Source organism: Rissa tridactyla, chromosome 5 (genome assembly GCF_028500815.1).
Source record: "Rissa tridactyla isolate bRisTri1 chromosome 5, bRisTri1.patW.cur.20221130, whole genome shotgun sequence".
Lineage (NCBI taxonomy): Eukaryota > Metazoa > Chordata > Aves > Charadriiformes > Laridae > Rissa > Rissa tridactyla.
The window spans coordinates 14,562,444-14,576,483 of NC_071470.1; the positions used below are offsets into that span (position 1 = coordinate 14,562,444).

The following is a 14,040-nucleotide window of genomic DNA, read 5'->3' on the forward strand; positions in this document are numbered from 1 at the left end:
CATTTCCCATTGTTTCACACTTGCTTATTGCCTAAAGTGCTATCATAAGTATCATGTAACCCTGCCAAGATTGCTGGTGTCTGAAATATTTCTTTAATGGGAGACTTCTTCTAGTGCCAAAGCCAGTGCATGGTATTTTGACAATTTTCTGCTAGCATGTTTTATACATATTCTGTAAATTCACATTAATTTATTTTGCATGCCGGTAGGAAGGAAACCTGTAAAACTGAAAGAGCTGGCAGGAAGAAATTAAGATTACACATTTTACCTAAAGCGATTGACAAAGTAATTGACAAAGCAAAGTAATGTGAGATGATACTAGACAAACAGATATAAGAATTATCAAGGAAAAGTTTTGGTTTCGTATCTGAAATTGAATGGTGAAGCAAGGCACAAAGGTGGTGGTTGATTCTGTCCCTTTTTTATTGTTCAGGTTTTTTTCTTCCACTAGAAAGAAAATTAACTCTGTCCCAGGTGAAACCAGGACAGTCCCACTAAAATAACGTTTCTGACTACTCGATCTTACTTGAGGTGGCACTTTTTTACATTCAATGTATACTTTTATTGAAAGTAAAGTATATTTTGACGAGGACATTATTAAGTCAGTGTATTTAACAGATGTGTGTGTCACGAGAAGGCAAGTAATTGCCTCAGGTGTGTTTCAAATTGCCATAAGCCATCGCTGAAAAGTGCAATCCCTTCCCTTGAATACTCTTTCCCTTCCCTCTGATGCCTTTTTTTCTGCATTTATGTGGCCACATAGGGAGCCACATCTGACAGCTGAGAAGTTAAAACTAATTTAGGAAAAACAAAATGCGAGTGGTTCAAAGACGAGCGTTGCTTATCTGGGTGGAAAGAGATTCAGCTTCACATTGCCTAAAACTCTGATTAGGGCTTTGCCAAACACAGACCTGGTGGCTAAAAGACTATTTCACAGTTGAGCAGATGCCCAACCAATATTAATATTTACAAAGCAGAAGGCAGCTGCCAGCAATGTGGTTGACAACAGACTGAAATTCCTGAATGACTTACAAATAAATATGTCCTTAGAAGAAAGGGGAAGGGAGGGAGGAAGGGGAATGATAACATCTGGTAACCTCAGAGGGACCCCCCAGGATCGGGGGGCTGTATCAGGGATAAACAAGGATATAAAAGTCAGCGTCCTTCCCCAGCCCAACAGCTGTTTTCTCTGAATGCAGTATGGAAATAGAAATGAGTCTCTAGACCCACAGGTCAGGCAGTCATTTATAGTTTGTCCTGTGAATCCTGGGAGGGACATGCATCTAGGGTGTGTTTCTGCAATGAGAAGATGGAGCAGTTGTCTGTCTTTTTCGTTACTTATGCCCTTATAAAGCGATTGTAAATATGTTGTCTGTTTTTTTTTTCCTCCTGTAACTTTAAGCCTGTGTTAGAGGTGATTTCAAGGAAATGGCTAAGAAAGAACAACTTAAAGCCATTTGCATCCTTGACCCCGACATTCTCTAGTAGTGCCCGGTATCCTGGTGTTGAAAGAATAAGAATGTACTTGTCGGTTTAGCTGCAAGGGCTAGAGTGGGAGCTGGAAGCCTGGCATCTGGGTCGCTCTTCCAGTGATCAGTGTTAACGAAGTAAACTTTCTGCCAGCACCAGTTAGGGGAAAGAAGCACCAAAGTCTTAAGGGAGCAACATGATAAAATGTCCTGCTTTTGACACCGTTCTCCTGACTCCTTTCTGTCGTAAATTGAGAATATCGCTCTAGATAATTCTAATTAACTTTCAGGCACCACGTTAATAATTTGAAGATAATTTGGTAGAGTTTAATATCAACTATTTCTTTAAGGGAAAATATTACATCTAATAAGCAACCAATAAGCACTTTTCATGGGCAAAATAAAAGTTTTTAGCTCTTAAATGATCGGCACTGCAAAATAACCAGTCAAAAAAAGGCAAATGATATTAGCACGCAGAACTGAGCCTGAACCTACTTGACAGTTTGGAAATGACAGACAAGCTCATATACCAGGTGTTGCTGAGATACACAAACAGTTTGAACTGCTTACTGTGGCAAGTGAAGCTATGGGAGAGGCATGTTTTTTATGGAAGTTGTTCTCGTTTGTCATGTATACCAATGCATTCATTTCTGAGATTTCCTTCAAGCATCAAAATTATTTTAAGTACCTACATTTTCAGATGTGGGGCCAGGGTGAAATATTTCTATGGATGGAGAGACAACAAACCAAGCATCCTACATGTAAAATGCATTTGCGTCAAATTGCTTTCATTCTAAAATAACCAAAGCCCTTCAATCTCAAGATCAAGCTCAGTCTTACTGCAGCTAGTATAATATTTGTATATTTTTTGCTATTACTCTGCTGTTAGCGAAGATTAATACGGCATGTGGCCATCACTGGAAAATGTGATGACTTACCCGGAGCTTCCTTCAGGAAGAAAATTCTATACTGCTTCAGTGAGTCCTCTTACTGAATAACTCACATACAAAATGTGGAGCATCTGGTTGACTCTGGAAGTTTGTGTTGTCTGCTAGGAGCTTGTCAGATAACTTTACAATATTCCTTTTGCTGTGAGCCTTGTGGAGACTTGTTAAAATTTGCTTCTGGGATTTTGCAGAAGGTTCTGCAATCTGTTTGCTAAACAGTGGTGTCTTCAAGGATAATTAGGAGGGTTGACATCTCTGTCTGTAACGTATTGATCTGGAGATAGAGTCTTGAAACAGATATTGGTGGTTTTCTGACTTTCAGTCTTTTAATGTTGTTTCAATTTGTATCTTATCTGTTTAAAACGTTTCATTTTCTTTATGTATCTCTAGCATAGCATCAATGCGAAAGCTCCACATCGTCGTCGTCGTCGTCGTCGTCGTCATCATCATCATCATCATCATCATCATCATCTCTAGCTCCACAAAATAAAAACATCCTCTTCAATATTTGACTCTGTAGTTGGATATGAAAAATTAGTGATCTTTCCTGTTACCTTTAGCCTATCTGCTTACCTGCCAAGAAAAGACACTTCTCAGAGTGACTACAAAATTTTGATTAGATTAATTGAAAGATTAATATATTTAATAAAAACCTGTGGACTCTCCATTGGTATTACTGAAATACCACAAATTGTCTCTGTCAGGATTTCACTGCGTCTCTCCTGATTAAGTACTGTTTTGCCTACCACGAAACCCAGTTGGACCAGTAACAAGTGGAAGGCATGTTGGTTTTGGTTGTTTGTTGGTTTTGTTATTTGTTCAAAACAAGACTAGGGTGAAGAATCTAATGAATTCAAGTTGGACACAGGACTGTTTATTGTATATCTTCTGTCATTTCCAATAACAAAAATAGTTCCCTCTCTATATATTAATTGGTCTTTTTATATTGTGAATAATGGTAATATTTAAAATACAGCCTGACTGGAAATAAGCAAAGAAATTTTCCTCATTGATTTATTTAAATCATTCTGTGCTACCCTTTCTTGAAGGTAGTTTAACATCAGGTGGTAGTAAATGTGACAGAAAAATATTTTTATGTTGTTGTGTTCTTTTTTTCTTTTTCTTCTGAGACAAAGCACTTATCACTTACAGGCATGTGGTCCTAATCTGAAAGATGAATTGGTTCATTCACTTCAAGTACCACGTAACCATTCACACACCATCGAGTTTAACACTGTTAAAGAGTAATTTCCCCTGTGGGAGCTATGCCCAATACAGCCGCAATCTCTACACAGTGTCTTTTTATCTTTCCATGGCAGGTAAGGAGATTTAAATAAAAGGCTTCATCAGGAGTGCAATCACAGACATATTCTTCCTATTGAAATACACCCCACCCCCCCCCCCACCCCCCCCCCACCCCCGTGAAACAGCAAATAAACACTCCTAAAAATCGTAATGCTCCTAAACATTACCAAGAAGGCTTCAGCGTACAGTTCCCACTTTGGAATTTTGTGTTGGAATCAAAGCATGTGAGATGCCTCATGGGCTTGGCAGTAGAGGACAGGAAATATTATGGGAAAATCTGCATTTCCTATTAAATTCTGAATGTAGTAAAACGTTTCAGAATAATCAATATTTTGCCTTTATCTCTCATCATCGCCATAATTTATTTTTCTTATTTCCCATCATTTCTTTAGTTTCTCTACAATGACTCATTGAACACGCTATTGCAATAGGTTCTATATTCTAGCAAAGACAACAATTAAGTCTATGGTCATGTTTTCTTTAGAACATAGTATTTTCACATGTTCTTGCTCAAATATATTGGGGGTAAATGATTATCTGCAATAATTTTCGTGGTTTCACCTAAAGGTGAATTTTCCAGGAGTGCCAGTAAAAGTATGCTTTCTGAGTAAAGTACTGAAAAGTTACAGAAATCATTCTAACTTCTTTTTCTTTTTCTTTCCCCTGTAAGAGGAGACTATTTTTTCACCCTTTCTGCTTTCACCATTAAATTGCTTTCCTTCTAAGATCTTCTTTTGCGTTCTCACTAGAATGAACAGGCACTATTTTTGAATTAATTTTTTGTGACTTAAGGTCACAGAGTGTGTTGTCTTTGACTTGAATGGGGTCAACATTTAAGTCCGAAACTTTTTCTTAAGTGAATGCAGTTTTGGACCCAGACTCACAGCTCAGAATCAGTTTGTTAGTGAACCCAAACCAATTTACATGCCCTGTAGATAGAAATTTGAAGCTTCACCAGAACATCAGGCATATTTACAAAACTGTTTTGATAAAATGTGAGTAACCTAAGTGCTATTCTTCATGTCAGGGAAGCCCTGCTGAGATTCACAAGACCTCTCTGTGGCAGTCTCATCTGCAAGCTGCCTTGTTTGGCTTTCCTAAATCACATAAAATTCAGGTTCTGCTCGAAGTACTGAAGTTGATATGTCAACAGTGCTGGCCTTTTACCCAACAGTTCAGGGCTTAGCACATTAATAAATCAAAGCTTCCTAGATACTAATTCTCTCTTGTGCCTGAGGGAAGTTAAGTCGCTTCTTCCAAATGAATATGTTACCCTGAAGTAATCAAAGGTGAAGGGAACATTCTCTTCATTTTATTGAAGCTATTCTACTTTGCATTGACTAAAGCCGAGCTTCAGTTGGGTCAAAGAACATGAAAGTGTGAGCATCTGGCTATCCATAGTCATTCATCACTCATCTGGAAGGAGGAAGAAAAATAGGAAACGCTGAGTTTCAATCCTCCTTTCTGAAAAATGCTTCACCATTATATACTAAGCATGCTTTGGATCAAGCCTTTAATCCAAAATGTGGGTGGAAATTTTGTGCCAGATGAGACCCAAATTGGAAACTGAATATATATATTTTATTTTTTTTGCTAGAAGTGATTTGAAACCACACAGCATAAAGACACCGACACAAAGTTTTGTTCCACCGAAATCTCTACACTGAACTCTTCAATTTTTCCCAGGAGTGCAAGCTGTCAAGAGCAGAGCTTGTCAAGAGCACTTAGATATTTCTCACATTATATACTTAGTTATTAGTATTGTTTGCTTGGGATGTTCATAATGCATAAAATTCATCCATAGGCAGAGGGGCAGCTAAGGACTGCATGCCACTTAATTCCTGTGTAGGCCTGCATATTAGCCTTAAATTAGAAAGTGAGTGGGGCATGGCCTTCCCTCTGCCCCCGCTCCCAACAAGACTAAGTTAGGTGTAAATTGCAATACCTAAAATAAGTAGAAACGTTTCCTTGACAAACCGTATGAAGTTAAAAAAACAACATTTAAACTCTGGCTGCTAAATGCAAGCAGTGGGTTTATCTTGATTTTGTAGTGCATTAAAGAGGACAGAGTGCAGGGGTCAGGAAGTCCCTTGTACGTTTGCTTGCCATAAAGTTAGTTTTAACCGACAGCTGTAGCGCTACGAGGCAAGCTGGATCCCTTGCTGGTCTCAGGGAGAGAATTCAGGTGTTCAGCTGGGCTCTAAGAACAGGATTTTCTTCTAAAACTGGAAATACCATTAATACGCCACAGGAAATGTCAGGGGTTTAGAGCTGTCCTTTCATAGCTCTTAAAAATAATCTCTTTAAAAAATAAAATCAAAGTGAAATTAGACATAAAAGATAATCATTTACCATTGAAGTGTGATATTAAGTACTCAAAAGTCCGGTAATGAAAATGTTCCCACAGTAGCCGTAACCTGTCATCAGATTTCACAGCTGACTTCTCTCTAAGCATTCGGTGTAGTGTAATACTTTGAATGTTGGTGAAAGGTAATAAAAACCCCTGGATATGCAAGATGGATAAGTCCGTCATAATGTGAGATTTGATGAGTATTTTTTCTATGACTGTATATTAGTTATAGTTAATTTTACTTAGATTCTTAACATTAAAACGTAAACCAGAATAGGATTCATTTTATGTTCACTCTGAATATAACGTAATTTTGAGATAGTAGGTGGAAGAAATGTTCATTCAGGAGTTTAACATAGCTGTGTACCAGACTGAAAGTCCTGTGTAGCCTATAAAAATAAGGATTTTTTTGCCTCTGAAAAAAATCGCATTTCATGCAAAATCATTTCCAAATCACATACTGCCAATATTCTCAACCATGTAAAAATTATGAATCGAACTGTAAATAGTATTTTGGATTTAGTTGGATTAGATACCATTTCTTTTACAGATACAAATAAAAATAACTTTTGTTCTCTTTGCTATTATGTTTATGAGCCTTCCAATGTAATCTGTCAGTTTAAAACCATCTTGCCCTCCCGTTTTAATTTTGATTAATTCAGTTAAAAACATGGATTTTTTTACATCATAATTTTATTAACAGTTTTGCTTCAATATTTTTAAAATGCGTTCTCAATAAACATAAAGTATTCGCTAAAAATTTTCAGTTTATGCAAGAGTTAGTTTATAGCTATTATCAGTTCAAAGGAACTCTTAATTGGATTATTTGATTAATTCAATAGATTATATCTAGTAGAACATTTTTTTTTTAAGTACATTTGAAGAAACAGAAAATTATGAAGATGAAATACCTCCAAGAACTTAGTTTTCACTAAAATTTCATCATAGAAAACCTCAAGATTTTGGGTTTGTTAACTTGGGGTTTTCTTAACTGGGTTAGTTTTTTATTTAAGTCAACAAACAGGCTTAATTTTATAGTGCTGTCAAGGGCATTAATAAAACTCAATTAATTTCTCTTTTTTCATGTATATTTTCTGAACCAACAGTAAAAGACAGCATCTCTTGAACAGATCCCATTCTGCCTGATTGAGGTACTGCATAATGAACACATTTAAAATGTTGGTTATGTTTTGTTTATAAATTACTATGTTTTTATCAGCTTCAACTCTTATCTTACATCCAGCTATAACTGTTGTATGCCACAGCTAAGATTTTCCGTTCCTCATGTCAATACAATTGTTATTAAAATAGCTAACCTCAGCAATCTATGCATATGTTCACAACCTCTTTTACCTTCTGCAGTGAAAATAAACTGATTTATAAACAAAAAATGATCTTCGAGACACTGTAGGAATCAAGTAGGTGAATGAGGAAGAAGTTAATTCATGCATCTGCCACTGCACATAAAATAAACTGGGCATTTGACCTACAGAGAGAGAGGAGAATGGAGCAGTCAGGTTAATTGGGTTTGAGTGTGATTTCCTTTATTTTAAGCCTGTTGTATTAGTATTTAATAAAATAAGTGTACACAAAAATGGAAATATAGATAAACAGAATACTGTTATTTTATGCTTTTAATGTTTCCAGTGTGGTATTCTTCTCTGTTGCAGGAGACAGAGCTAAAGAAATCTTCAAGTAGTTATTCAGATTGTACTTTATGAATATCCACAAGCAATTTAGACCTATCTAAGCTGGTTTTTTTACTTCCTGACATACTCGATTACAATTTTGAGCCAATAGATATTGGCCAGTGGATGGCTTGCTGTGCTGTTTGTCATGTTGTGTTCTTGACTGGAGCTCTGTTGCCCAGTTATTGTTCAACAGGGAAGCCAGAGGAAACTTCTGGTTCCTGTTTAGATTGTTGTAACCAGTAGAAGCAGATTTTCACTGCAGAGAATTAGGTTTATAAGTTTCAAGTTCATTTTCCATTAATATTTTGTAGCAGTTGCTTGAAAGTGATTCTTTTATCAGTCAGTTCTGCCAGGAAACGTTGCCTAAAATGTGTGCAGAGGGCAACATAGATGAGAAATAAATACAGTCCAAGTAAATGTACTATGCCTTCCTGATCAGAGAAACGTGTCTGAGATACTGTCTCAACTCTACTAGACTTAGGAGTCTAGTAGCTGCTGTGGTAGAGCTGGTGAGTAAAGGGAGCGATTACTTTCTAAGAGAGAGGAAGTCATTTAAGAGCAATAAGCGAAAAAGAAGTGGGAAGTTCAGTGTCTATGGGAACTGCCTGGAGGAGAAGTTGGAGAACCAGCAGCAGGTGGGAGATGCTAGAAAGGGCAGGAGCAGGAGGGACAGATTGTAAGTACATGTCGTTTTTTAGAGTTATGTGCATGGTAGACCAAATATACTTTCTCGGAGTTTTTAAGAACTATTCTGCACTCCTGAAAAATTAGACTGAGCTATTTGGAGGTCTTTGGTGTTAATTCTGAAAGGTGCAGCGGAGACAGTATCTAATCGCACAATCCCAGCCACAAATGAGTGTGCCAGCATAGAGGGCAATAAGGAGATGTTTTCTGAATTAGAGATATAGCTAAATTTATCTGAAAATCCCTGATGTTGACAATTAAAAAAAATTTCTTTTGAGGATCCGTCCTTATGTATTTATAAATTCTTTTGGGTTTCAGCAGGCAGAAAATACTGTGAGAAAATCTCTCTAGCAGAGCTGTTGCTTCTGTTAATAACACATTATTGAGGAAGAAGTGCAGGAGCATATAAAGAATTCTTTGTGAGGGAGGATTTGTTAATTTTTCAAAGGAGAGGTGTGGGAGAAACCCGTGTTTGGATTAAAGTCATTGTGGATTTAGGCGATTCGGTGAAGCATGCAGAGCTCAGTGCTGTAAGGTACTGAACCTTGGGGCTCTGATCCAAAAAAGTATTTAAACACCTGCCTATTGTCAGGTTCCTGAATAATCTTGTAGCAGGAAATGGAATTTTTTATATTCTTGAAGGTGTATTTCAGGGCTTTTTTGAAATAGATCCTTAGTACATTGCAGGTTTGAGCCCTTGAGAAGCAAGGATTACCAATAAAGAAGTAAGTATAAATAGGCCAACTAGAAATAATCTCTTGATTTATGAAGTTACAGAAAAAAACTGGGCAGGAAAGACAGAGTTGAAGACTACAGGGTGTTCCTAGCAGAAAACTTTAGCTGCTTAGTCATAGAGTGCGTTGTTACATTTGAAGAAGGTAAGGTCGTAAACTAGATTAGATAATATTAACCATGTTATTGAAAATCAGAGTAACAATACTGAAGTCACTGTCTGATTAACTACTCAGTTTTATAACCACATGCCGCAAAGACAGAGTAAATCCATAACGCCAAGTGACTCTAGATGTAGCATATTCATATAATGGTTTGAGGTATGAAATGAAATGCCAGATACAACAACGGAAGGCAGGCATGTAAATCTATTTAAGAAGGTGAACGTATTTCTGGAAGAGAAAGAGGAGGAAAGTGCTGCATCCATGCACTAAATATTCGGCTTGAATATAATGAAGTAGAAAAATCACTTGTGTTTTTCACTCCGAATAATGCAAGTGCAAGCCATGATGGATTGTTGCCTCTACTCTTTGGATCTTGATTATCCATGGGTTTCTGTAGGTGGACTACAGAAATGGGACACTTCATCCTGGGATGCTGGCTAAAACAAAAGAACAGGTTGTGGAGTTCTGCTGTTGTTAGATTATTATTTATCTGCTTTTGTGTTTTGTTTTGTTTTGTTTTCCTCTGTGTGTTATGTAAAATATTGCAGTTTTCTTAGATTCCTTTGAATCATAAAACTGCACTGTCAAAAAGACACTAGAGTGTTCATATTGCTCCTGTATTCTTTATAATTGTAATTACATTTCTAGCTTGTAGTTCTGAAAAACAGAATACTAAGGGACTCAAAAATCTCCTTGAAACTCTGTCTCAGTAACTCAAGGTTGAGCTGTCATACCCTGAGTTTTGGTACCAGCAAAGGTGGTTGGTGCTGGTGATGTTTGGGTAAACCGCGAGGATAATCTAGTATTTGTAAGACATTTAGATACCTAAACTGTTCGGGCTCTTTTGGGATTTGTAGCAGACAACTGCCACTGAAGTCCCATGCTTCGTTTTTATTTAGGTGTTTAAACATCTTTGCAAATTTTCCCTTTGGTCTGATCCAACGCCTGTTGAACTCTGTAGATATTTCTGTGAGCTGTAGATAGTGTCCTAAATTAAGATCGTGACGTTTATACAATGTCAGTGTAGCATCATTTCACTTCACAGCTGGAGTTTTGAAATAAGGCTTCAGAAATGAAAACGCTTGTACAGATTTAGTGGCTACCACCTAATTTTCACGTTCATACTCTGCTTAAGACTTCAAAGCACAAGTGATATCTGGAGAGAATACCAGCCTAGATCTGATTTTCAGGCGTGTGGAGCGCCGAGCGGTGCCGGCTGATGGGCCATCAGGCCGCTCTCCCTGCCGCTGCAGAGTGCCTCTTCGCTGATAACTTCATAACCTTCTTTTCCCTGCCATCCTGAGCAGTAAGAGGTGTACGACTGAATTCTGAGCTTGCACTGAGGCAAGTCTGGGATAATAACTGACAGTAAGAAGTGCAGTGAAATCACTAGGGGATAAAAGTAAAAAAAAGCATAAAGACTCTGTCAGCAGTGAGCGATATCTCTGTTATTCTTGGATTAATACTCCTTTTTTTGTCTAGGGCTTCTGCAGAGTTGACATCTGCAGAGCATGATATCAGTAGGCTGTTCTGGGAAGGTGAGGTAGAGCTTCCAAAAAATATCTGAGACCTAGGAATATTTTTATTTGAGCAAAGAGTTTGCAAATTTTATGGTAGCATTTTCCTAATACTACAAAATCTAATTTCTCATAAAAAACTTCTTGAGGTGTAATGGCAAATTAGCTCATTTAAATTTGCCTGCAGGGATTTCCAGTGCAGATAATCTGTGAGCATTGTGCACATCTCATTACCTGGATTGTTAGGCAGGCAGTGAAGTTATTCTCGCCACAAACATTTTCAGGAGTGAGAATTTTGACAACTGAACACACGTGTAGGACCAGAAAACTTCAAACTGTGTACCAGTCTGGTATATATAGTTCTTTCAACTGAAAGGAAACACCACCAATTTACGCCGGCCGAGACTCTTGAGTTGTGTTTTTCTAAATGGTAGCTGATCGGTTTTGTGTGTAAACCAGTGCTTGTTTAATACTTTTTCTTTCCTGCCTTGTATTAGGACCCCCGCAGCGCACCGTTTCCCCCAAGCAAGACCACGAAGAAAGGAAGCATGACAAAGTCTTGGACAAGGGCAGTGAAAGTGGGACTTCCTGTAATGAGTTGTCCACCTCAAGCTGTGACAGCCACTCGGAAGCGAGCACCCCCCAAGAAAATGCCACCAGCACTCAGCCATCCACAGCCCACCAGCCAAATACTCTGACTTTGGATCGTCCATCTAAGAAGGCCCCGGTGCAGTGGATGCCACCACCAGACAAACGCAGGAACAGTGAACTCTTTCAAACTCTCATTAGCAAGTCCAGAGAAACAAACCTTTCCAAAAAGAAGGTATGCGAGAAGCTGAGCGTTGAAGAAGAAATGAGAAAATGTATCCAAGATTTTAAAAAAATCCACATTCCAGATTACTTTCCAGAGCGCAAACGTCCCTGGCAGTCTGAACTCTTACAGAAATATGGGTTATAGTAATCAACTCTTTCATGACGTGTCTCTGGGGCATTTGATGTTTATTAAGTTGCCACTAACTTACTGATGTCCTTCTGGCCAACTCTGCCACCAGAGCTATTCCTGCTGCTTTTTTCTTTCTGTGAACAGTGGATGTTGGATAGTACACGGTCTCTTTAAAAATATATATAAAAAGGTAGAAACTTAAAAAATACAAAAGGCGTCTCATCTAAACCACCTCGTAATAGCAAAGAAAAGAAAAGTGTGCATGGTCAAGAAAGATGGTTTTCGAACTGTAATCCGTTGAGATTCATTATCGTTTTGGAACTTACTGAATAAAAATCTCAATCATCAGTTAACGCCTCGTTTTATGTCACCAATAAAAATGACTCAGACTTGCTATGGATGAAGAGAAACAGGGTTTAAAATTCGATCGAACTGGTTTCAGAACTAATTCCCAGTGTTCTTTCAATGTTAATGCAATAAAGCAAATACCTATTTTGCATGAGCACAATGTTACAAATAAATCACACAAGAACAAGAGGTTGTCTGTTGCTTGGAGAATTGTTTGTTTGATACCAAGCCTATAAACGTAAAACGTCTAAGGGATTGAATTTACTTTGTTCTGGATCTGTGATTTTTTTGTGTGTACAGTGTTCTGTATGTAAGGATGGTGTAAATATGCCTTATACTGTTTTATTATTGCACCAACAACGTTCATCTATTAGTGCTTGTCAGGATTATTTCTGTGAAATGCAAATTTATGGCAGATTGTGAAAACTGGTTTGATGGTCTGAAAGTTTCTGTTATGTTAGTCGCTCAAATTGGAGAAAAATAAAAGAGACTTTAATGTATTTATTAAAAGAACCATCTGGTAGATTTTCTTGGCTATCTTATCTCCTCTCTTTTTTAAAAATCGAATCAAGCAAATTGTTACTTTTTGTTTACTGTTTTCATAACTATGCTAAAAAAAAAAAAACCAAAATAAAAAACATGTTTCAAGAGTGGGTGAAAAATATTTAGGGTATTGCCATTTAGTTGGAACCACCATACAGACTCTTCAAGACGATAAGAAGCAGCAGGGAATGAACTAAAGAACTGAGTGGTTTTACTAACAGAGCTGAAAGCAGTTCCGATTTGACAAGTTCACAAAAATCAGCTTAGAAATAGAAGATTTAAAATATCGCAGCAGAGTGTGCTACATTTATAAATGAGAAGTTTTCTATGAATAGTCAACTTTATATGACAAACCTATTTTCTCAGCCCAGACAGAGGAAAATCAATGCCTTTCTCATTACAGCAACGGCAAGAAGACGACTGTGGTTCAGCCAGCCAGAGCTGGAATGGGAAAGGACCGCTGGAGTTTGCAAGAGCTGCTGAGTTCTCACAGCCTTGAAATTATTACTGTGTGCACCCACATAAACATACACATACACAGAGCTTCTCAGCTCTGCCCTTGTGGTCCTTGGTTGCTTCATTCTCTGAGGTCCAAAAGACCCATTCCTTCTTTTGAAAGTTTCTTGCTTCTTAGACTCCTTTTTCTCATTCTCTCTCGTTTTCTATCTTCGGCTTCCTAGTCTCTACCTGATGAAATTTCCGACTATTTAACCATGACTTACTAACCTCCAGTGGATACAATTCTGTTTTATTTAGTCTAAAGTTAGACTGTTATTGAGAGCTTTTGAAACTCTCACACTGAGTTTTCTTCTAGCCTTTTTAGTCTGTCTTCATTGCACTTCTCACACCTTACTTTGTGTTCTGTTACCTTTGTTTAGGCTAGCTTTCCGTCTGGGATGATAGCTTTTAGGTTCAGACAGCATCTTGAACCTTCCCGTTAAACCTTACCATTGAGTTTGGAGATTTATTTTGCCTTCCTGGTTATTCTCAGGATTTTAGGCGGTACCTGCCTGTTGTGGTTTAAGCCCCGGTGGCAACTAGGACCACACGGCTCCTCACTCACTCCCCCACCATAGCGTAGGGGAGAAGAGGGAGTAAAGGAGGGGGAAAAGAACCTCATGGATTGAGATAAAGACAGTTAAATAGAAGAGTTATGGAAGAGGAAAATAATAATAAGAGTAGTAGTAATATTAATAATAATAGTAATAATAATAAGAACCATAATAATAATGGTAAAAGAATATACAAAATAAAGTGATACTAGAGAAGTCGCTCTCGCCACCCGATGATCGGTTGCCCATCCCATCCTGAGCAGCGATTGTGGATTCCTGACCCCCATTCATACAC

At 37.8% G+C, this 14,040-nt stretch overlaps 1 protein-coding gene across 1 annotated transcript in view; it reads left to right on the forward strand.

Moving 5' to 3' along the window:
- KCTD8 (potassium channel tetramerization domain containing 8) overlaps nucleotides 1–12,628 on the forward strand; it is a 98,057-nt gene extending 85,429 nt beyond the window's left edge. The window contains exon 2 of the mRNA XM_054203174.1: nucleotides 11,357–12,628. Coding sequence (XP_054059149.1) covers nucleotides 11,357–11,817 — 461 coding nt within the window. The 3' untranslated portion in view covers nucleotides 11,818–12,628. The remainder of the gene's footprint in view (nucleotides 1–11,356) is intronic.
- The last annotated feature ends 1,412 nt before the right edge of the window (nucleotides 12,629–14,040 follow it).